At 39.9% G+C, this 21,193-nt stretch overlaps 1 protein-coding gene across 1 annotated transcript in view; it reads left to right on the top strand.

Moving 5' to 3' along the window:
* The window catches only part of ryk (receptor like tyrosine kinase), a 54,681-nt gene that overhangs the window by 10,850 nt on the left and 22,638 nt on the right, over positions 1 to 21,193 (top strand). The window contains exons 2-9 of the mRNA XM_047375362.1: positions 5,932 to 6,053; positions 6,141 to 6,240; positions 8,049 to 8,180; positions 9,544 to 9,606; positions 10,137 to 10,278; positions 11,936 to 12,036; positions 15,371 to 15,454; positions 20,364 to 20,489. Of these exons, the coding sequence (XP_047231318.1) occupies positions 5,932 to 6,053; positions 6,141 to 6,240; positions 8,049 to 8,180; positions 9,544 to 9,606; positions 10,137 to 10,278; positions 11,936 to 12,036; positions 15,371 to 15,454; positions 20,364 to 20,489 (870 nt within the window). The remainder of the gene's footprint in view (positions 1 to 5,931; positions 6,054 to 6,140; positions 6,241 to 8,048; positions 8,181 to 9,543; positions 9,607 to 10,136; positions 10,279 to 11,935; positions 12,037 to 15,370; positions 15,455 to 20,363; positions 20,490 to 21,193) is intronic.

The following is a 21,193-nucleotide window of genomic DNA, read 5'->3' as shown; positions in this document are numbered from 1 at the left end:
GAGATACTGGAGTCAGAACAAGCATAACCTAAAACTCAGAATGTGCCTGAGTGCAATAGCTGCCTGCTTGTAATCCAGAACGTTTTTACTAAATGTTTATTCAACACTAAACCAACTGACAAGTGAGCTCCTTGTAGAGGTTCTTAGCTATGAATGCAGCAACCCACCAGGTCCTGAGTTCTTTAGAAAAGTGTTTCAGGATTATCAAAAACAGGAAGGACTTAGTTTCCTCTCTAAGATTGTTGGAAATCTGTGTATACAGATGCTCCGAGCCACTAAGGGTACATAATTGCACGCGCTTGTAAGTTTTTTCGTCCTCATGTGTCCAGTTGGTGACTCAGGTAGTTTCTTCGGCCTGTTGCTCCAATAATAAACATTCATCATGTCTGCGGGCAAAGCCATTTCAGGAACCACAAAAGCATCTGTTTCCACAGTTATTGTTGACGTTGCATTATTCTGCTGAGCTATATCGGTTTAATGCAGAGCAAAGATGTCTAAACGTTTTCCAACGCGGGCCAGATATGTCAAGTTGAAAGAACTCGCTGGTCACAAGAGTTAGAATTTTTTTTTATTGAATGTTATTATGGTGGTTTTGCACAAAATCATTCCAAGGTGCTTAGATTGACCCTTTGCTTCACTAAGGACACCCTCACTGTTCAAATTTGCATCACTTATATTAAATAAAAGTCAAAACCCATGACATTCTGGGGTTTATTTACGCTCAGATTTTTCTCTCGCCATCTCGCTTAATGGGATCAGCTGTCCCTGTGAAACACATGACCATCGGAAACACATGTAGCTGCTGCATAGTTTGCAGCTTTATGAAATAAACGTAGCCTCCAATCAGATTTTTGGATGAGGTTTTTTTTTTTTATCATATGAATCATTCAAAGAAGAATTGGCGTTTCTAGATTCTTAGTAGCAGCATAATACTTAATTAAAATCAGTAGGCAGTAAAATAACACACTATAGTTTCGTCGGTATTAGGGCTCCAACTGACCATTATTTCGCTGATCGATTAATCGGTCTGTGAGTGCTTCTGACTAAATGACAGAGATGTTCACAAGCAGATTTTCTCCAAGTCAAGTAACTGCATTGCAGTAGGTTAGGGAAAGAAATACAACAGTGAGACAACCAGTTTTTGCCTGCTATCATAGGTAGAGATATCGTAGACATTGTAATATCAGGGTAATTTTCAGGCATTCACTCTCTTTACTATCTCAAACCGATGTCTTTGGCTTGCTTTCCTCCTGCCTCATGTTGCTTTGGGTTTGTTGGAGCCTCGGACTGATAGTTTCATGCCGACCCTCGTTTTCTGCCTCCTTAGTTATTGTGGCCAGTGGCCTTCTAGCGAAAGGCCGGCCTGACTGTAAATCTGCTGAGCACTCGGGGATGGAGGCTTTTAGAGGTCGAGTGTTGACTGTGTGCACAACGGGGTCTTTGTTGTACCTGTCCTGGACCTGACCACTGCCCTCTTTTGTTCTGCACTTTCAGCGTCATCCACAGTTTGTAAGAGGGCACCACATGTAGACCGAAACGTAGAAAGCAGCTGGTCCTAGCACTGATTTGTTGTTGTAATTTAAAGCTGTCTGCATATGGCATCAATGAATGTGTTTGGTTCATTCCATTTTTTTGTGATGACGAGGTTCACCACCAGAGTATCTATTTCAGCTTTTAATTTCTGAACCTGAAAGAAAAATGAGTAAACCTCTCTTCCTGCCAACACTTGAAAGAAATGTTGATGTGCCCTGTAGCAAACTACTTCTACTGCCGTGAAGCTGCTTAGTGGCTGACGGCAGAAGACTGATTACACTTGGCAGCTCTAAAATATATTGTCTTGGTATCTGGAAATGTGGGGGAATTAGTTTAAGTTAAACCCAGTACCTAGTAATCCTCAGATCTGGTATTAATGTGGCTGATCAGGAGATAAGTAGACCAGTCTAACTAGGACAATCCCCACCTGTGCTGTGTGATCAAAAGTGACATTTTGCATTTTCCAATTAGTGCTGGTTCTATTTCAACCCCCTCCTTTGCCATTGTAAATCACTTGACACGTGCAGAGAGAAATGGAAATGAGTTGAAAACACAACATGATGCAAAGTCTTTGGAATCCAAAATGTAATTTCCCATGGGCATTTTGGGAGTCGGTCATTATCGGAGATGCTCTTAAATAATGTGGTATCGCGGTGCAGTTTATCCATGCTTTGACTGAACTTACTAACCGAACAGTGGCTCTGTTTACAGGCACATTTTATACCTTCGCTGCTGTGTTATTCCAGAGCACGGTGCTTGTGTGTGAATCAGGGATCAGACCGCAGTGGTTAAACTTCCTTTACCTCAGGAACCTCTTATTCCCTGTTCTCAGCCTGTGTTACACACACACTGCCCTGCTGCTGTGGCCATCACCTTTGAACCCTGTTTTCAAACTCTTTTAGTTTGCCATCTATAGGCAACTTGAGTTAGGATTTATATGGGCACTTTAAAAAAAAACTTCCTTTAAATTTGTGTTTTCCAGCTTCCATGTTTAGAACATTTTGAGCAAGATGGACACAAAGCCAGTGTTTGATGTATCATCCAAAAATTGTAGCACTAGCACAAAATATCTCCAAAAAATATCTTCTAAAAACCAAAAGTAGTGCATTTAATTACTTAACCACACTGACAAACAGTAACGTGTACAATACAAACACAATAACAAGAAAAATCTTGAAACGTGTTTGTCAGTGAAAATGTGAACAGAATAACCTTTTTATTTATTCATATTGGTGTTGGTTTGTTCAATACATAAGTTTGTGAGTACTTATTAAGAAATGTGCAATTTCTGTCATACTACAGTGTGTACTGTATGACTTTTGGAGAAATGCAATATTTTAGTTTGCATGCATATAATACAGCCATAATTATGTGTATCTGTGTGTGTGGCGACGTGTGGTGTTTTTTAACATTGTCGTTTTTAAATATCGTGTTTACCGCAACCTAAGAGTTGTCTGATTCCTTATCCCGCTTCTTGTTATACGTATAAACTATTCCCTTCTTCTCCGACATACCTTGGCTTGGTGCAGTTAGTGTTTTTGTTTCTTCTTGATGAGCCTGTTTTTTTTTTTTTTATTATTGGTTAAAAGGTGTAAAATATTGCTCCTTTTGTCCGCATGAAAATCTCACTTCCTAATTCCACCGGATTTTCTGAAGCGCATGCGCACACGTCTACCAGTGGACTGCTGACGAACACGCAGGACTTATATAAAATAGGGCTAATTACATTAATAAGGTAACACTTTGTTATCCCAATAGGCTTCATACAGTGATGTGGCATGGCTTCACCTGTCGCATCTTCCATATTGTAGAAAAAAACATAGGCAGCTTGCAAAGCTGTCGCACGAGTGCTACATATAAAAATGATTTATCACACAGACAGTTTTTTTTTTCATAGCATGTGCGACATATATGTCTGAATGAAAACATAGGTTTAAATGTGTTTGAATATTACTTCTACAAATTGTGCATCTCCCTATATATTTAATTTAAACCTATGTTTAAATTAAATATGTGTTCTACTTTAAAATGAACAAAGTCACAAAATATAATTTGAGAGTCTGTCTATGTGAGCTTGTTAGGTGCTGGTTAATATAACACATGCCTCTTCTCAAAGCTGGTAAATTAGTAGGGATGCTTTTGTCTGAGGCAGTGTGGGACAGTTATATGCAGAAGCTCCAAGAAAGCCCCGAAGGCATTGCAAGAGGCTGGGCCCATTTTTAAATATTCTCTTTAAACTTGATGTTCTGAAAGTTATACACGGACAGTCACCGTCAAAGAGTGTGGTGCGGCCTCAGGCCAGGACCGGGAATTTCATCACTGCACATGAGGCTGTTTGATGCAGAAAAACCCCCCAGATGAATCACTTTGAGGCCCTTTTTTTATGAAACATCATACCAGTTGGATTAATTAAATTCTCGTGGATTTGTGTTTGCCTTCTAAATCTACAGTTTCCTTCATTCTTCTGTATACAGTATTTGCCCTGCTTTTTATGCAAAGAAACCATTTTTTTTAATATGTTAATGTTTCTTTATACTTGTAGATGATAGTCAGAAATCTTAAATAACAAGGGTTCATCCTTTTTATTGTGACTAGGGTTGGACATCGTTTCAATTTAAACAATTCCGATTCTTTGAAGAGGCAGGGTCAGAAATGTTTATATGGTTTAAATGAGCTAGCTAACTAAATAGTCCGAACATTTAGGGTGCTTAACCAACCTAAATGTTGGGGATTCCACGTCTGAAAAGGGATGAAACATTTTTCCAATGTATGCTGTAACCTCTCAGAGGCACTCTTCAATTTCTTGCACCAACATCCTTCCCTTGGTTGCTGTGGTGAACGCAGTAGAACATCACTTTGTTCACCTGCCAGGCTAACGTTAGCAATTTCAGGTCGTTTGTCTATGGAAAAAATACCCTGGATAACATTAACTGGGTGTTTGACCCACCTTTTTAGGGCGTTTGTATAAGACAGGGGTTCCCATTCCAGTGCTCAAGAGCTACTATCCTTCAGCTATTAGATGCACATCTGCTCCAGCGCACCTGAATCAAAGGTTGAATCTCCTGTTCAGCTCTGCAGAGGCCTGGTAACGAGCCATTACCATTTATTGGGTTCAGGTGCGTTGCAAAAGGCAGACAGCTAAAGCTGCAGGATAGTAGCTCTGGAGGACTGGATGTGGGCACCTCCGGTATAAGGCATATTTTATTGTTTTATTTACCTCAGTCTGACTCCAGTGTGGTACTAGGCTCAGTGTTGGAGCTGGAGAAAGAGGCAGCGGAGGAAGTGCACCAGAGACGGGGCACTCTGTTTCTTCTACATCGTGAATCCAGAGGTGTTTTATCATGTTGGTCGTGCACCCTCCATCGTATGATATAATCTCATTGCAAGTGATGAGCCGACGAGTCATTTATTTTATTAAATCTTAGACACACTCTGATTGCCGCTGCACCCACTTCATTTTTGAGCACACATTTCCTGTGGATTCTTCTTTGTTGGTGTTTGGTGGCTTTTTCTTCCAGGTGGCAGACTAGGTATCAAGCCTAGGAATCGAAATGTAAAACTTAGAACAGGAGAATCGTAATGTTAGTCCCTGTTCCCATGGAGACTCGACGCCCAACCCTAGTTGTGACATAATAAAAGATGCACCAATCAGATCACTGTTTTTCTAAAACATGGTAACAACTTCATCTTAGTCCACCTGCTCTTTTGGGAACAGATTTTGGAAGATTTGTGTGTGTATGAGACAGCAGTGTAAAACAAGGTTATACGTGTATTTAAAATACAGTGAGTAGTATTACATAGTTGGTATTTTAAACAGTCTTTAGCATTTCATACTAGCAATTGGGGGCGGGTTGGCAGTCTCTGTGGGTATTCTCTAGAGAAATCGGATTATGTCCTTCACTCCTAGATTTTTAATAGGCTGCAAACATGTTCCTATCCAGTATGTTCCATCAGAAGGCTGAAATCGTAAAAGGGTACAACAGAGCAACTTTGCTGTAATTCGATCTGATGTAGCCTTTCTCTTATCCGCTGGAAGTCTCGGCCTTTGGTAGCGTGATTGACCCACAGACATGTCTCAGCATGTCCCAAAAAATATTTTTTCTGTCAGCGTAAACTGGTAACTTTTATGCCTGGTGTGTTTACGGATCGGAAAAAGACCAGACTTTTTACGTTCAAATCTGCTGGTCATGGATAAGTGCCAATTCAGCTGAAAATCATTGTTTTCGGACCACTAGCTGATTTCTCTGGGCATCTCTAGAGAAAACATGGTCCAAAGTGGAAGCTATAGGGAAAATCCAGCTTTTTTATGAATCTTGATATAGAACAATTTAAACTGATTGCATATTGGTGTTTGAATTTGCTTTCAATCAGCTATAATTTTATGTCTTTTGTCCACAGGTCTAGATGCAGAGCTGTATTATGTACGAGATGACGTGGTGAATCATTATGCTCTCTCCTTCAACATGACTGTGCCCACTGAGACCAACAGCCTGTACTTCACCTGGTATTCCAAGTCAAAGGTAAGGGTTTAGCGTCTTCTTTACACAATTACTTTTGCATGCATGCAATGTTTAGTGTAAATGTTAATAATAATTTGTCATTCAAAGGTTGACTACCAGCTTGCATTCTATGTGGAGAACCCTGCTGCCCTGAACACCCCATGGAGTAACATCTCCAGTCAGGGAGAGGTGCCCCGCGTTCCCTCAGGTCTGTTTTATCACGCACTGCCTTAGGCTTTGTAAAACCAACACTTTTTAATATTTTGTCAGTTTGTTAGTTTTGACCTTCTTGTTGAAGGTCAATGCTAGTATCATATCAGCTTTGCACTGACACAAATGTTGTGTTGAAACCTTTGCAGCTTAAATTTGTGCTGTGACATTTGCATTTTGTATAATTGTGCAGCTTTATCATATTCATAACAATTTAGTGCATAAAGCATTATTAAAATAAAATATCACTTTCAGCTAACAAAACATTTTACAGTTTTTTCCATGATCAAAGAAGAATATTTCAGTAATGGTTTTATCATAAGGTGAAACTTAAAAACATAACATGCAGGAGACTGTGGCTAAGAATATTGCAACTGAAAGAATATGTTTCCAGATGATGAAGAACTTCGAGGTAAGAGGTTCAGTTGCACTGAAGGAGTATTCGGGTTTTTTAAGATGCAAGAAGGGCAGCATGTCCCAAGATGTTCTCCCCAGGGATCACTAGACTCTTGTTGCCACCAGTGCAGAGCTTGTTCAACATGGTGGGTTTAGGTGCATCTGCACGTACTGTGGGGAGCATTTTTGACTAGAGTTTTGTAGCCAAGAAGCCAATCGTGTCTGAGATCCTCTCATTGTCTAAACCCAATTATCATTTCAGTGTTTTTGAGGGGGAGCTGCTGTTTATGTTCAGTACACATTGGGCCATAGGTGTGTACACTGTGGACAGGTCACCAGTGTATTACTGTATGTCCAAGATGGCAGACTGAAATTCTACAAGAAGGACAAAGATGGAAAACAGACCCCTTCCCATTGTTTGGGACATCTGGGAAATTGTTTGTTCTGACAAGAAAAGCTGAATAAGTCCAGTGTCGTGCCAACAGTGAAGCATCCTGATACAACCCATGTGTGGGACTGCTGTTCATCCAAGGGAGTGGGCTTTCTTAAAAGATCTGCCCAAGAGCACTGCCATGACTAAAGAGTAGGATTTGGGGTAACATATAACAAAGTTGCTCAAAATCGTGACATTCAAATTTGAGACATGTGCTCAGGAAGCTCCCCAGTTGTAATCAGTTCTCAGCAAGCCGGTGGATAAACAGAAGTCATCAAATAGATAAACTGCAAGTACTTTTTAAGAGGTCAAAGGGTCAGCTTCAGTCAGGATGTGGTTTATAAAAATGTTTAATATTGGACACGGAGATGGCAATGGAACAAAGTTGGCTTTGTTTTTGGTAACCCATTTCCGTGTTGATTTTAGATCATCATTCTGCTGGTTGACCTGTTTTCAGCTTACTTGTATAGACCAGCAGATCTATTTTTAAATGTTTTAACATTTCAGAGTTCATTATGCCATGCAATCCAAAGCGGGCCCTCACCATTACAGATCCTCCCTCACATTTAACAGTGGGCATAAGATGCTTTTACTCATTGTTTTCCTCCTTTTCTCACACCAAAGTAACCTAACACAGCCTTTGTGTCACTGCAGAAGTCTTTGCATTGATTGTACATCTTCTTTGCTTAATCATCAAGCAGCTGACTGAAAACACTGCAGCAGCATCACTGCAGCAACATCTCTGCAAAGCTATTAACATACCTTTGCAGAGAGGAACAGCAGTGGGGAAGTTGTGTGCAGCATAGTTTATTTTTGTAATTCAGCAAAACTTAACAGCTATGTTTTATAGAGTCTTATATTCTATCATATGTATGCATCTATTATCCACAGATGTTCTGTATTTTCGACAGGGTTTCTCAAAGCAATAACTGATGACTGTGGAAAATCTCTGATTCATGTTTGTGCTTCCTCTACAGTGTTTAGGGTGGACATCGTCTGTTCTGAAAACGTCGATGAAGAGGTGTTTGTTACAATGCAGCTCAATCTGACCAGCCATGTCAACAACTTCACAGTGCTGAACTTCAAGAGGAGGAAAATGTGCTTCAAAAGTACGAATCCCACGAGCCAATCAGTTCTTTATTGTATTTATTGTAAGAAGCAAGAGCGGCAAAATGAGTCTGTCTGTATGAATCTTTTACATTTCAATCCAAACAACGCAAACATATAATCTTTTTCCTGTTGTATGACAGGATTATTCCAGCTGCATGAATGAAATGCAAACAATCACACAGATTGAAACCTTTCACTCAGACTGAGTCTTATTCTGTCTTGAGCTCTAGTTCTGACCGTTTGTAACACCAGATACTAAAATTGATCATTGGGGTAATCTGTTCATTAGATAATTTTTAGGAATACACTGCAGTAAATGTAAATGGAATATTTTGTACCCTTGTGCCCTGTCCCATCCCCAAATTCTTAGCGTTATATTATTTATACGTTGGATAGAAATACCTTCTATCCATTGAGACACTGATTAGGTAGAGGGGTTAAACATCATAATGTGCCTTTGGAAACAGTGCCTGAAAAAAGTACGAATACCTCTTAAACATTTTTAGAGTTGTTTACAAAATAACCACGCACTTCATTGTGTTTTATTGGGATTTTGTATGATCCAACACTATGCACGTCTTTCGAAATGCATTTACTTATTAAAACTTGAAACGTGTTACTGCGTTTCTTTTCAGCAGCACTGAATTATTACCGCATTTTCCCGACTATAGAGCGCACCTCAATATAAGCCGCACCCACAAAGTAAAAAAAAAACAAAATGTACATATATAAGCCGCACCGGGCTAAAAGCCGCTGATATTGACTTAACTGGTTACATAGTTTAACTGAACATAACTGAACTGGTTAGTTTCCGAAAGGTGCCTGTAGCATAAAAGTGAAAGTGCTGATCAAAGAAATCAAAAAAGTTATTGATTGGTTTATTCATCGTCCTCCTGCGCACTGAAACCCCTGAAGTCATGTTCTTCAGTGTCGGAGTTGAATAGCCTCAGAAGAACTTCGTCACATACCTTTTCTGTGTCGATGTCACTGTGTCCCACCTGTCTTGTTTTTTTTTTTTTCACTTTCTGCTAAAGCGCCCCCTGGCGGGTGAAGAAAAATCCACAGAAAAGCCACACCTCATTATAAGCCGTATGGTTCAAAGCATGGGAAAAAAAATAGTGGCTTATAGTCGGGAAATACGGTATATATAAATAGCTACAGGTTGGATAGATGGCATCAGTGTAAATAAGTGTTCAAGTTTTGCCATCCATGGTACGTTTTAACAGTGTGGTTTCTCTAAATATATAGTTCTCTAAATACATTCGTTTCATTTTTTTGTCTCCATCATATATCATGGTGATAACGGCCACTTACAGGTGCTAGGTTTGATCAAATTGTCTTTCTCTCTTCCTCTTTGAACAGGAATTGACTCCGACTCGAACATTCCCGTACCCATCAACAATAACAGCGCTCTTCCAATGGGCTGTAAGTAAGCTTACCTGTGTGCTCTGCTGTATTTATCTCTCAGCTCCACGGTTAACCATGTCTGTCACAGGTGCCATCGGGCTAAAAAGACGGTCAGAATCCCAACAATCCGAAGTAGATCAGCTTTCCAGGAGCAAAAATGAGAGCCATTAGAAAGCACTCTGTTAGACCTGAACACCTTTGAGTGGTTGTTCTTTGTTTTTCGTGTTCATATAGACTCTTTGTGGGAGTGCAGGCCCAGGAACAAAGTACCATTAGTGGGCTTGTCTTCCTTTTGCTTGGCTAGGATGGAGAAACACCGGGCCCTTCTAAGCCTCTGTTGTCTCCATTAGCTCCAAGTACAGCCTTAGGTGCACTTAAGGCTCTAATTTTGTATTCAAGTGTGCATTTTTTTTTTTGACAGTACTTCAAATTTCTACCACTGCCTTTCTCACAGTGGCATCACTGTTGAATATGAACTCTGAGTTTGGTGATGTCCCATTTTTCTGAGGTTTCCTTGATTTAATGTCACTGATGCTGTTTCTTCACAGTTGATGGTGTGCCCACTCCCACCACCTCCACCCAGGTGTTCTACATAAGCGTGAGCATCTGCTGCATTGTTATATTTCTTGTGGCCATCATCCTGGCCATCCTTCACCTGCACAGCGTAAAGAGGGTGGAGATGGAAGACAGGTTGGCTTTCTCATCCAGTTTTGTTCGTTAGTGTCCTTTTTATACCAGTTAGACCTCTGATATTGTAGGCCAGGTCAAACCTAAAATCTGTTTTATGCTGAATGCAATGAAGAGCGTGAAGATCAGCAGCCAGTTGTATATAAGGACTAAACTTTCTAATTTAGTCTAAACATGAAAATATATTTTATAAACATTTTCTGGTTAAAACACTTCGTCTGCTTTGCCAAACTCCATTCACAACTCATCAAGTCTCCTTTGATTTATAATCTTTGAGTATTTACTTATTTGGCTTAAGCCCATTTAATAGTGTTTTCATATCCCCAGTTTCTTCTGGACCTTTAAGATGATGTCCCATGGTGTAGTTTAATATATGCTCTACCTCCTTCTTCAGGACCTGATAACCCATCACTTGTTGCTGAATTACTTCATGTACAGTGTCTTGCAAAAGTATTTACAAACCTTTTTACATTTTGTCTCATTACATCCACAAAATTCAGTATATTTTATTGGGATTTTATGTGATAGACAAACACAAAGTGGTGTAGAAATCTAAAGCTGAGGGAAAATCATACATTCTGTACATGAAAATCATACATTATCATTTTTTAAACCAGTGGATATTTGATACATCTGTTATCTTTAAAACATTGCACAGTACCATGAACACACTATTCTCACAGCGAAACATGGTGGTGGGAGCATCATGCTGTGGGTGATGCTTTCCTTTAGCAGGAGTAGAAAAGTTGGTCAGTTGATGAGAAGGTAGCGACATTCAGGGCAACCCTGGAAGAATAACAAATGACCTGAGACCAGGGCAGAGGTTCATCTTCCAACAGAACAGCGACCCTAAACATGCAGCCAGAGCTACAAGGGAATGGCTCAGATCTCTTTAGATGCACATCATTCAGTTTGATCGAACTGGACTTATTCTGCAAAGTATGCAAAATTCGTTCTGTAGATGTCTTAAGCTGGTAGAGACATACCTCAAAAAGGCTTGCAGCTATCATTACAGGAAAGGTAGCTTTATGACGTATTGACTCAGAGAAGCTGAATACAAATGCTTGCCACACTTTTCAGACTTTTATTTGGGGAAAAACCCCCCCAAAAAAAACGCATGTTTAATTTCCACATCACAGTTATGCAACAGTTTATCTCCATCTATATGTCATAAAGTCCCAATAAAATACATTAAGGTTTGCTATTTGTAATATGCTGGATTCTGAAATGGTCGAAGAGTTAAAAATACTTTAGCAAGGCTCTGTACATTAAAGCTCGTTAATATAGTTTTTCAATAGAGAAATGCATTTGTGACTTAATTCTCTAGTGCTGTTTGTTTCCTTTTGTTTGAGCTAGCAGGGCCAGAAAGCCCACCACCTTGTCCTCCTCTTGCACCACTGAAAATATTGGAATCCTCTTTTCCCTTGTATCACGTGCCAAAAAGCTTAGTGCAAAGATCAAAGGGAGAACCAGGCTCCATCCTTATTTTATTATGCTGGAACTGTTGGCATTTAAGCTTGGAAAAACATGCATGTCTTCATTCTCAGCTTGAAACTAGCTAACAGAAACCAAAGCAGTAGAATTTATTGTGTTAGACAGCTGAGATGCAGTCTAGTCCCTGGTGCTTAATGAGCTGCATGGTGTGTTTTCTGTGTGTCAGTGTGAGTGACAGTGGAAGCTCGCAGGGTCTTTCTCAACCGTCCACTCAGACCACACAGTACCTGAGGGCCGACACGCCAAACAACGCTGCTTCTGTCACCAGTAAGGTGTTTTTCTTCATCTGCACTCTCTGTATGTGTGTGACAACATGAATTCACTATTCACATTAGTATTGTTTACAAGAAAGTACTCAGATTAGATTACTTCCATAACTCCATCCAGTCTGCTATTTATTTTTTTTATTTCGTCGCCCTGGCATCGGCAAATGGAGCTACTTTTCCAAATCCAATAGTCAACTGAATAACATAATTAGCCTCACTGGTATCATAAGATTGAGATGACGAACACAGCCCTTGTCTTTCTCTTTGTTGCCTCCGGCCTTGTGACCTCTTCTGCTTTAAGCAATGTGTAAATATCAGCACCATGTGCTTTGCATCAGACAGCCGTTAACGGGTGGAAAAAAGCAGCCTTTTATGCACGACCTGGCAGGAAGTGATCAAATCCAAATTGATGTAATTATAGAACCTGCTGGGAAAGGTAGACGTGTGCTAACAAATTTAAGAACTAAATATAAACAATAAAGCCTGAAACCTCCAGTTCAGCATTTTGTCCGTTGCCATTTTGGGGCATTTCAGTACAGATGTCATGAGCTGTTGGTGGTGCTGCCTAAGAACCTCTGGAACTACTCCCATTCCCGGTTCCACCCTTACATATGGACCGCTGTGTAGAAGGCAATGTAATTTACAAAAACACCACCGTTAAGAGCTCCTGACACCTTTAGTTTGTTAGATGTGTTTTACTGAGGTCACAGTTCACACACTTTTCATTACTCCAGTTTCTTTCATCTGGTTGACTACATTTAAGGGCCTTGAAGTATTTTATTTCACCCACTTATAGATACACAGTGTTATACAGGTTTTTGGAATGTGCCCTTGACTCATTAATGTTCCCATCAGTATTGATTTCTTTATGCAGTGAACATCACTGGTAATAAAACGTTTAAAATAAAGAGCTTTTGGCATCCAATGCAAAAACAATATGTCAGTATATTATCCACTAGATCAGGGGTCTGCAACCTGAGGCTCCAGACCCTCCGCTGTGGCTCTTAATAACTGCTAGAGTTGAGCGATGTTTAAAAATGTAAAGGTAATTAAAAATGCTATCTTTAGCAGTTTAGCTAGGCCTTTTTTCACAGGATTTATGCTTAACATTTCTACAAAGTATGACACTAATAGTGGAAGGAATATTCTTTTTTTAGGAATTAAAGTTTTTTGTCAATAGGTTGCAAACTAAATCTAATGTCCCATTAAAGGAAATGTCATCAGTCATTTTCTACCGCTTATTCCATAGTGGGTCGTGGGGGAGCTGGTGCCTATCTCCAGCAGTCTATGGGTGAGAGGCGGGGTACACCCTGGACAGAAATGTATTAAAAACAAAACTAAAACTGTTGTTCTTGATTTCAAAAATTAAACAACCTTCCTATAGTAGGTATTATAAAAACAAGCTGTTTTATTAAGAGCCGTGCTACTTTCGTGGCTTCAAACTAATAGTTTTTGGCTGGACTGAAGGCAGAAATGGCTTCTGGGGTTGAAAAGGTGCTGACCTCTGCACTGAGTGTATGATAGCAGTCATATGTTTCTGTATGTTGGTGTTTTCTGGTTAGATAATTAACCATCTGCGTCTCAGTGCTCTGAAGTTCAAAATTATTTGCTTTTCCATTGTAGGCCATATCCGATACAGATCTGTGCCAAAGTATTTATACTCCTTGAACTTTTTTACAATTTTGTCACTTTGCAACCATGCTGTTCAATGTATTTTTTATGTCATAGACCAACATAAAATAGTAAATAACTGTAAAGGGTGAGCGAAAATTATGATCTGATGCCCAAAAATAAAATCCAGTTTAGCCTTGAGAAGTCTGCTAGTGAGGAAATACAGCCCATCTGTGTGTAATTCAGTCTCAGCATAAATGCAGCTGTTCTATGAAGATCTGATGGGTCTGTTAGAGAATTCCAGTGAATTAATAGCATCATGAAGAAACATCTGAGCACTCTGTCATATAAAAATGGAATGAGTATGACAGGCCAGGCAAATAAAACATTAATCAGTGAAACAGCCAAATGGCCCATGGCAGCTCTGGAGGAGCGGCAGAGACCCACAGCTCAGGTGGGAGAATCTGTCGACAAGACACCTGTTAGTCGTGCACTCTCTAATATTAGTCTTTATAGAAGAGTGGCAAGAAAGAAGTATAAGTCAGAAGAAATCTCCACATTCCATATTAAGGACAAAGCAAATGTGTAGAAGAAGTTGCTCTGGTCAGATTACACCGAAGTGGAACTTTTTGGACTGTATGTAGCAATATTTTTAATGGAAAACTTGCATGCTTTTCTTAAGCAGGGGGAGGGAAGCTGGTCAAAAGTGACAGGAAGATGTTAGGAGCTAAATACATAAACACAAGGGTATACTGAGAGAAAGCCTGTTGGATGTTTGTGTTGGTCTATCATAAAATATGTGGAGGTTTGTGGTTGTAATGTGACAAGGGTATAAATACTGGAGGTGATGTGAAACGCCAGCAAATAACCTTTGGTGGTATTTGGATTTATTTTAAATTGCTGCTCAGAGCGTAATCGGTGAGAAAATTTTAAATAAATATTTGTTGCTTTGGATTTACTGGTCAGTCTACTGGATTATGTCTGCTCACTCTTTCATGTACCCAGCTTTAGAAGTGTAGTTCATCGTCTCGTCAGTTTTACAACCAGCCATGATGTATAAAAGTAGCCTGAGAAACAAAGGTGGGGAGAATATACTAGAGAAACTCAACCAAGTGACTTGTAGAGCTGTCCAATCCCCACCTTTTTAAAGGGTTTTTTCTTTTTTTAAAATAAAATTCTAAACTTATTTTTTATTTACCAAAAAGGTTCTGTAGATGTTCTGTGGCTTTGGTTTGGGCCTCTTGTCACAGAGCAAAACTGCAGTTAAATAAGATTAAAAATGATTGTTTTAATCTGCACATGGATTGATACAACTCTGCAGAGAGACAAATCAGCTCTTAGATTAACGGTGATGCTTTACTTCGGTTGCAGGTCATTATATCATTTTAAGGACCACTGATGAAATGTCAATAATTGATCCATCATTGCCCTCTTGTGGATAAAATCGACATTTCACCTTTTTTGCATTAGTCCAACCCACTTGCCTTCTCCATGTCTGTGTCTCATACCAATACTTTAACCCAGAGCTGTATAGTGAAATGTACCCCAGCATGCCCAGGTTATTGAATGTATCTTTGTATGAGTTAAGGAAAATCCAAATAAAATGTATATACATTCGTTTTTCCCTTCAGGTGCTGTTTTAATCTGTGTGAGCAAGCCTTGTAATAGCCTATTTCTCCCCTTTCTTCCCTCTTCCACTCCCTGCCTTCCCCTCCTGCCATCAGACAATCACCCTGGCTCTGCACCCATTCTCCAGCTTGCTGCCTCCTCCTTCCAAAACCCAGGTGCTCCCCCTCATGAAACCAAAAGTAAGTCCATTAGGAAGAGTAATCAAAAACACAATGTCTTAGCTCACACTATTCTGTTGACTGAGTCCAACAAGTTCTCCTTCCTAGTTTTAGGAACTCTGTTTGGCTTGGTTAAATGAAATGTTGTCCTAGCAACAAACTCTGATTTGCCTTAGATTAAAGTTCTGTTCAAATAGTTTAGGGTAGCACCAATTACTTTTTTTTCTTCTGATTTCTAATCTATGTATTTCGTAAAGCTCTGGTCTGCTGCTGCCTATTATTAACAACCTTCTGGTTGAATCTAGCCACAAAAATATGTTTATTGTCAACAAAAAGAAAAAACAGGTCACAGGGCTGTCTCTCTCTGCATCGCTAAAAATCTACAAATGCAGCGAAATCCTCCAGGATATGGGACCTGTAATTATAAATAAAAAAAGGACATTTTAGTAATGAGCAGTTGTTTGTAGCAACTGCTGCAGCAGAGGTGATGCCACTCTGTGTGTGTGTCTAAAATAAATGTTTAACCAGTAGTTTAAAACAAAGACAACCTGATTACAGAGAGGTTGTTTTAAAGGTAATAAGCATCTTACATTACCTCAGTGATTTCCCCATAGACAGAGTAGACCCTCTTTCACTCCAAAATGCTGAGTTTGTTTTTGATTTTTTTCCCAATCCTGCATTTTCCTTGACAGGGGTCTAAAGGATAAAACTGGGCACCTTTGCTGTTCTTCATTCAGCGTTCCTGTTATCTGCATGTCTGCTGCAACATGATCGGTAATATCATGTTGCAGCAGACATGCCTGTGCTGAAAATAGTTTCCTTCCTAATACACATGCTTTGGTACTATTTGTCCTTCTTCTGACACCCCTTGCTGGTAGTGAAAATGAACTGACCTGTCTTCCTGCAGTAATAACTTCTACCAGCCTGATCTGGCCCCTTAGCTATTGTGCATTCATTTTGCTACATCCCTAGTTTATTCTTACACAGTTTTACTTTGATAGGTGCTATGACAAAATATAATCAGATATTATTAGATTGGAACACATAGGAAGATGCATTTTTACAAAGCCCATAATAAATGATTGTTTTTATGCTGCTGTTCTTTAACCAAGTGTGTGGAAAGAACACATTTAATATAACAGGTTGCTAAGAGTTCAGATCACTTTGGACAGCTCTCCTTCACTGCTATAATGTTTTTTTCCAGTCTAAACTGTATGTTTTGCCAGAATAAATTGCTTCAAGGTGTTGACAGAGCAGAAAGAAAACAGAAATCCATCTCTGACGTACTTTATTGTCCCCTTGTTATTGTTCATGCAGCTGCCTCAACTACAACCGCTCTGTCGGGTGTTTGTTACTGTCTAGTGCCCGGGTATGTCTCCACATTTGTTTAGTCCTTTATATGCGCGGTTGAAATAAGTGTTCATGTTGTAGCCTTTAGGGGGCAGCATCAGCCTGTTCTGTGCATACTAAGCTGCATATCAGTCAGTCTTTTTACATAAATTAAGCCGTGTGAGTTGTCTCAAATATTCCCCTTCCATGTCTTTTCAAAATTAAACTGTTTTTTACTATCCGACTTTGTTACATTAGCCTAAAGATCTGAATAAATCCATCTAAGGTGTGGGCAGCGTGTGGAAACCTGTTTCAAGTTAACAAAAAGAACTGTTGTTTCGTGAAGGTGTGCTGTCTTTGTCTTGTTTTGGTCGGTTTTTCTGTTAGGGTTAATTTAAAACAGTTCTTTATGAATATATTAATAGCCCTTCAACTGTTTTTTACAACCACACACTTCCAAGCATTTTATTGGATTTCACTATGATATACTGATACTGATAAAAAGTCTACTTGAGCTTTAACATCTCAGCCACTTAAGAAACCCTGCCTTGTGTGGGCATTAGAGTCTATTCATCAAGCCAGATATGTTCTACTGTAGGTACAGAGGTTGGAGAATGAAACTGAAACACCTGTCATTTTAGTGTGGGAGGTTTCATGGCTAAATTGGACCAGCCTGGTAGCCAGTCTTCATTGATTACACATTGCACCAGTAAGAGCAGAGTGTGAAGGTTCAATTAGCAGGGTAAGAGCACAGTTTTGCTCAACATATTGAAATGCACACAACATTATGGGTGACATACCAGAGTTCAAAAGAGGACAAATTGTTGGTGCACGTCTTGCTGGCGCATCTGTGACCAAGACGGCAAGTCTTTGTGATGTATCAAGAGCCACGGTATCCAGGATAATGTCAGCATACCACCAAGAAGGATGAACCACATCCAACAGGATTAACTGTGGACGCAAGAGGAAGCTGTCTGAAAGGGATGTTCGGGTGCTAACCTGGATTGTATCAAAAAAACATAAAACCACGGCTGCCCAAATCACGACAGAATTAAATGTGCACCTCAACTCTCCTGTTTCCACCAGAACTGTCCGTCGGGAGCTCCACAGGGTCAATATACACGGCCGGGCTGCTATAGCCAAACCTTTGGTCACTCATGCCAATGCCAAACGTCGGTTTCAATGGTGCAAGGAGCACAAATCTTGGGCTGTGGACAATGTGAAACATATATTGTTCTCTGATGAGTCCACCTTTACTGGTTCCCCACATCCGGAAGAGTTACGGTGTGGAGAAGCCCCAAAGAAGCGTACCAACCAGACTGTTGCATGCCCAGAGTGAAGCATGTTGGTGGATCAGTGATGGTTTGGGCTGCCATATCATGGCATTCCCTTGGCCCAATACTTGTGCTAGATGGGCGCGTCACTGCCAAGGACTACTGAACCATTCTTGAGGACCATGTGCATCCAATGGTTCAAACATTGGATCCTGAAGGCGGTGCCGTGTATCAGGATGACAATGCACCAATACACACAGCAAGACTGGAGAAAGATTGGTTTGATGGACATGAAAGTGAAGTTGAACATCTCCCATGGCCTGCACAGTCACCAGATCTAAATATTATTGAGCCACTTTGGGGTGTTTTGGAGGAGCGAGTCAGGAAACGTTTTCCTCCACCAGTATCACGTAGTGACCTGGCCACTATCCTCCAAGAAGAATGGCTTAAAATCCCTCTGACCACTGTGCAGGACTTGTATATGTCATTCCCAAGACGAATTGACACTGTATTGGCCGCAAAAGGAGGCCCTACATCATACTAATAAATTATTGTGGTCTAAAACCAGGTGTTTCAGTTTCATTGTCCAACCCCTGTAGGTGAAGCGTCAACGCCTGACACTTGAAATATTATGGTCTACCAAATATTGCATCCCAGCAGTGCTTTGCAATTGCAATATTGCACACACTGATATTGTCATGACGACTGCAAGTCTATATATTGTGCAGTTCTAGTGTTGGTGTATGGATGTAAGAGTGCAGCTGGGTGAAAAGGACCCAGCGGTAAAACTGCTTTGAGGGGTCGATGTGACTGGAAAAGTGTTTCTATGCGAGATTTGTAGCTGTTCTATGAAGGCTTTTAATATTAGTTAGAGAGCATTAACCAGCAGACAGCTCAGGGATTAAGCTATGGAGAAGGTTAGGTTAGAAAACTGTATCCCAACGTTTAGGCATAAACTCTTAAGTAAAGTTTATTTATAAAGTGCCTTTCACAGAAACAAAGTCACAAAGTACTGTACAACATAAATCATATTAATAAAATAGAAACAAAAAAATGATGAAAAAACTTGAAATAAAACCCTGTTAGAACAAAACGGTTTTCAGTAAACTGCACAAACCATCATCTGAAAATGGAAAGAGGCAGACACCCATGGCAGACCTACAGTGACATGGCCGTCCACTAAAGATGACAGGTTTGTAAGAAGATTAATCAGAGAGACGGCAAGAGGCCCATGGTAACTCTGGATTAGCTGCAGAGATCTATAGCTCAGGTGGAGGAACCTGTTGACCGGACAACTTTTATTTGTGCACACCACAAATTTGGGAAGAAGAGAGCCATAAAAATGCAGGTGAACATGTGGAAGAGAGTGCTCTGGTTAAATGAGACAAAATTTGGCTTACTTGCAAAACAATATCTATGGAGGAAGACTAACACTGCACATCATTCTGAACACAGGATCCCCATGCTAAAACATGGTGGAGGCAGCATCATGCTGTGGGGATGCCTTTCTTCAGCAGAAACAGGAAGCTAGTCAGAGGTGACCAGAGGTAACTAAATATATTCCTATCTCGAAAGAAAGTCTTTAAGTCTGGTCGAGACTTGGGAGTTGGGTGAAGATATAGTCAAAGTTTCAGGATCTACCTACCAAAAAACAGACGGCTGTACAAGGCATTGAACCAGGGGGCTTAAAACAAAAGTATGTTACATTTAAATTACTTTTTTTTTTAGTTTTATTAGTAAAATATTTGAAGACCACGTGTCCTTTTCCTTCCACTTCAAAATGACACTCTAGCTTCTTGTCTATCATATGATCCCAATAGAACACGGAGGTTTGTGGTTGTTTTGTGACAGAATGTGAAAAGGTACAAGCGGTATGAATAGTTTTGCAAGGCACTGTAGGTGACACAGTTCAGGCTGATGGAGCAGGCTTTGATAGCTTCAGGCTGCAGATGCAGGAGGTCAAAGTAAATTGCCACTCATCATTGGCTTAATGAAGAGGCTACGTTTGCCATTTTCATTTACGTGTAAACAGTGTGGGGAACTTTGTAGGCCTGCAGCTAATGGGAAGATGTTGTAATAAGTGCTGTAATAGAGGACTTTGCATGAGGTGACTTATATGCAGTATGCGTAAGGAATGCACATCTTGCAGATGTCTGTTTCTTGTAATCACTGGAATTTATTTGAATTAAAGCAACTATTTGATCAAGAGGAACTCCTAACAGTGAGGTAAACCCCTAGGTTATTTAACAAAGTCAATCTAAACCTGGTGCACATCGTTGAGATTAGACCTATGTTTGCACAATAAGAATATTTTTCTTTCCTCACAGGTTACCCGTCTCTCCGAATAGAGAAGAATGACCTCAGGAGTGTGACTTTAATGGAGGCCAAGGCAAAAGTAAAAGACATCGCAATCTCAAGGGACAGAGTCACCCTGCGACATGTCTTACAGGAAGGTATCTGCCACACATGCTTCCTTCTGGAGGAAGATTTAAACTAACATCTCACATATGGTAATACATACAGTGCAGTGAAAAACTATTCACCTTTTTTTTTTTTTTACTACATATGTCTCCTTTGCTTTTTTTCCCATTCTTTAATGTTTTGACTGTCTGTGTGATGTCCTTTTTTTTAATGCTAGCTTAGTTTTAATCAAGATTTACACGTGCTTTTAAAATACGTCCACTTTTGTCTTGTTAGTCCACAGAACATTTTTCCAGAAGTCATGAGAATCATCTAGATGTTGTTTGGGAAGTTTGAGACGGTCTTGGTGTTCTTGGTTCTGGCCTTGGAACTCTACAAAGATTTCATGTTTACCAAGACTCTCTTTCTCATTGTTGAATCATGAAACACAGTTTCTGTGTAATATGTATCAATGAATGAATACGTTTATGTATAAATGATTATTTCTATGGTCCTACAGAAACTAGAACCCACATGGGCCTATTATGTACGACATGTCCTTTTAAGAACCCCTTCACGAATTGACATAAGCATGAAAGTTGTTGATATTCTCTGCAGAGGATGAACTTGCCTCATCAGATCACTGAGAACTTGCCAAGAACAGTATGTTACACACTGAGGGGGGAGGGGAGTGATGTTCAAATTTCCAAACGTCTTTCTTCAGCTTAGTGTCTGTGCTATCACAGCTGTTTATGGC

This window comes from Girardinichthys multiradiatus, chromosome 9, assembly GCF_021462225.1.
Source record: "Girardinichthys multiradiatus isolate DD_20200921_A chromosome 9, DD_fGirMul_XY1, whole genome shotgun sequence".
NCBI classification, from domain to species: domain Eukaryota; kingdom Metazoa; phylum Chordata; class Actinopteri; order Cyprinodontiformes; family Goodeidae; genus Girardinichthys; species Girardinichthys multiradiatus.
Note: the sequence above shows the minus strand (reverse complement) of the source record. Positions and strands in the feature narration are given on the sequence as shown.